The sequence below is a fragment of the Echinococcus granulosus genome, assembly GCF_000524195.1.
Source record: "Echinococcus granulosus chromosome Unknown EG_S00104, whole genome shotgun sequence".
Taxonomy (NCBI): Eukaryota; Metazoa; Platyhelminthes; class Cestoda; order Cyclophyllidea; family Taeniidae; genus Echinococcus; species Echinococcus granulosus.
The window spans coordinates 11,255-14,317 of record NW_020170484.1 but is presented as its reverse complement, the minus strand read 5'-3'; the positions used below and the strand labels follow the sequence as shown (position 1 = coordinate 14,317).

The 3,063-nt window shown below is 35.9% G+C and overlaps 1 protein-coding gene across 1 annotated transcript; it reads right to left on the bottom strand. All coding sequences in view use genetic code 11, as the record gives it.

Annotated features, from left to right (window-relative positions):
- Positions 1–1,270: 1,270 nt before the first annotated feature.
- On the bottom strand, positions 1,271–1,396 carry EGR_08345 (hypothetical protein; the record flags this gene model as incomplete). The annotated part of the gene is made up of 1 exon (XM_024497594.1): positions 1,271–1,396. One exon carries the CDS (start codon positions 1,394–1,396, stop codon positions 1,271–1,273), a length of 126 nt encoding a protein of 41 aa, XP_024347963.1.
- Between the last annotated feature and the right edge of the window lie 1,667 nt (positions 1,397–3,063).

Below are 3,063 nucleotides of genomic sequence, written 5' to 3'. Positions count from 1 at the left end.
CTTTGATAATTCCTAGCGGTTTTGTGAATGAGCACAGTCTTTTTGCCATAAGTAAGAAATTACATGCTAACCAGTCCCCACATTGGGCGATTTCAATGGCTCAAATAAGAAAGAGTTATAAATACTACTCAGAATAAAAGGGACATAGAAAATGAAAGTATTTTTAGCTAGTTTGGAACTACGTGAGTCATGCCAGTAAGTCATTCAACTTTCAAACGCAACTAGGCCCTAAAAATATTTCCATACCGTCAGCACGGTGTCTGATTGGCTCATCTCTGATCCTTTGTTTAGTTAGGGTTAACGGTAAGTCCTTAAAGCCTCAACACCTTTCGACTTTGCGATGACATCAAAATTTGTCTGATCATCTGGTTCAAGCAATCTACATGGGAAAACAATCAGTAGGCCTAAAAGCACAGCATACTGACTTGCTTTTATTCACGAATGGTCAGTGGAAGCGCTATTCGCTCCAGATGGTTTGTACCCTTACCGGCGATTTCCAGGCAATGTTATTTTTTATGGCCCGCGGATCAAACAGGGTGGAGGGGATAAAAAAGTATATCACATGTGCATTCTACTTCGTTATTTTGTTCTCTCGAATCTGGAACAGAGTAGATGAGAAAAAATATTTTTACTTGGTGGAGGTTCAGATCAGCCAATCAATCATTTGAGCATATGTGAGAACGAACCAGTTAAAATTCGGTTTAATAACTTCTCCACTTTGGTTGGATAGAGTTCAAGCCTACGAGGCCCAATCAACTGCAGACGGTGAACTAATCATTTTATGGTATTATTTGCCCAGATTTAATTCTGTAAAATCTTTTTAACTAACCTACTAAATCTAGAAGATGATTTGTCCTAATTAATTTCTCCCACTTGTAGCAGCTGAGTCCCCTCTGAAGGTGTTTAGCGTGGGAAAGGTTCTTATTAGAAGGCGAGGAAAGCAACAGAGCTCTACCAAGTTAATGAAGGAAATCATGAACATACTGTAAAGTCTAAGAGGAACGCGCTTCACTATTTTCTCGTCTTAAAGCGCCCTCACTAATCTTGCATTTCAGTGGAGCCGACTACGGTCCCACAGCAAGAAGGAAGACCATTAACTAGTACTTAAAGTCAAGTATTTCCATGTAAAGGACTAGATTCAGCGATGTAGCATGTAAAAAGAAGAACCAGAGACAATAAGTGATTTAGAGCATAAACTTCGAGTAGACCACTAAGCACGACAGTAGAGTATCCCTGCTTTGCGTAGCCCCCTTCATTACTACTCTAGTTTTTATCGGTGAAAGAGGAAACTTCCTACTTCTTCCTTGATCTCCAAAGAGGCCTTCAATCCACCATCACTGCTTTCTGAACTTCTCTCTGACATTGTCTCCTCTTCATAATGCAAGTCCTCGGCCATGACTGCTGAATGGAGATAGGCATATAGATAATTTGCTACTTAAACTTTGTCAGTAAAAATAATAAAAATCGAAAACCCTGGTCATTTAAATAAATGATCAGTCCAGTAGCAGGTTTAGCATTCACACTCGGATCAACATGAGATGCAGCAATGCCGTTGGAATGCTAGCTCCCGCCAGGCACCAATGACAAAAGCTTTGGCACGCTCAATCATACTATTTTCCCTTTTTATACCACCAACGCTTGAAGTTAGGTAAAACTGTCTTCCAGGTATTAATCACCTAAACTAAGAAAGATCAGTGAATAAATTAAGGAAGTGACGACTATTTTACAGAATAAGTGAAGTAAATATTTATTGCTTAGGATTCATTCCTGAAGCCACGTGGTCTTGGCTATTGGGCTGGCCTGCGGACCAAGCCAATAGCTCTAATAACTTCTGTAGGCCGAATATATATATTCTGCTTAAGTATTATGTTTTTTCGTCTTTAGAGAAGTCTTGGTTATAAATGAGTTTAGGAAATTTGTACTGCTAAAGTTAAGTTCACACCTACTTATGTAGCAGTGAATAAGGGCATTTATTTTATATAAATTTTATTTGGCAAACATTTCTTATGCTACAGATTGATCTTTACATAAACGAAGTTACACATAAAAAAGCTCAACGATTTAAATGAGTGCACATTCCATTTCATTGATCTATTTTCCCATTTATTAATAGTTGTATGCTAGTTAATGAGTTAATTGTATTTCATTTTAATAAACAAAATCACATATGTACCTATATATATATATACATATGTGTGGGTGAATAGGTGCATGTTTTAGTGTCAAATTTGGCAGATACATAAACCCAATTATTTGTAAACATGTGTAAGCAATTTGTATTAATTATATTTCGCATATCTTTACATCCGAGGGGTAAATGAGTTCATGCATCACGTACCTACAAAATTTTTCTGATATACGCGTGCATATACGTAATTTTTATCTGTCAAATTAGGTATTTATATATCTACATATATTAACATATGTGCAAAATCACGTAGTGGTAAAATTTTGCACAAAAACATGGGTGTGATTTAGTGCATGCGTTTAATGAGTGAAATTTATCCTATTTATACATCTTTGTTGGTGTAAATTTGTGCAGAAAATTTGCAAAAATACAATTAACCAATTAGGGGGAGCTACATGTATTGTGTTTTATAGTTGTATAGCTTCCGTATGCCAACATAGGTGTTGATAAGTGCCGATATAATGTAAACAAATACCTCAATTGTACATAACTACCTGTAATTTTTACTAGCTAATTTTAGCTTATGTATACCTGCGTATGCGCGAACTTGTGCATGTAATTCAATTCGTGAAATTTAACATATATATATATAATTACAAAGGTTAAATTAGTGTTTGTATGTAAAAGTGTGCTCTCAGTATTAATAGTGAAAAATTTGACATCCAAATAAACCGTTATATGCGCAGCGAAGTACGCTCTTTTACGGGTAAAATATGGCATACGCACACCTCAGGTTTGATTAATTGTATGTTTTATCCTCTAGCAAAATTTTGCATTCACTTATAGTCTTGAGGTGTAAATGCTTATAGATGTTTTTTACAGGGGAATTTAACTTTTGTACGCACCATTTCAGCGTAAATATGTACATGTAACAA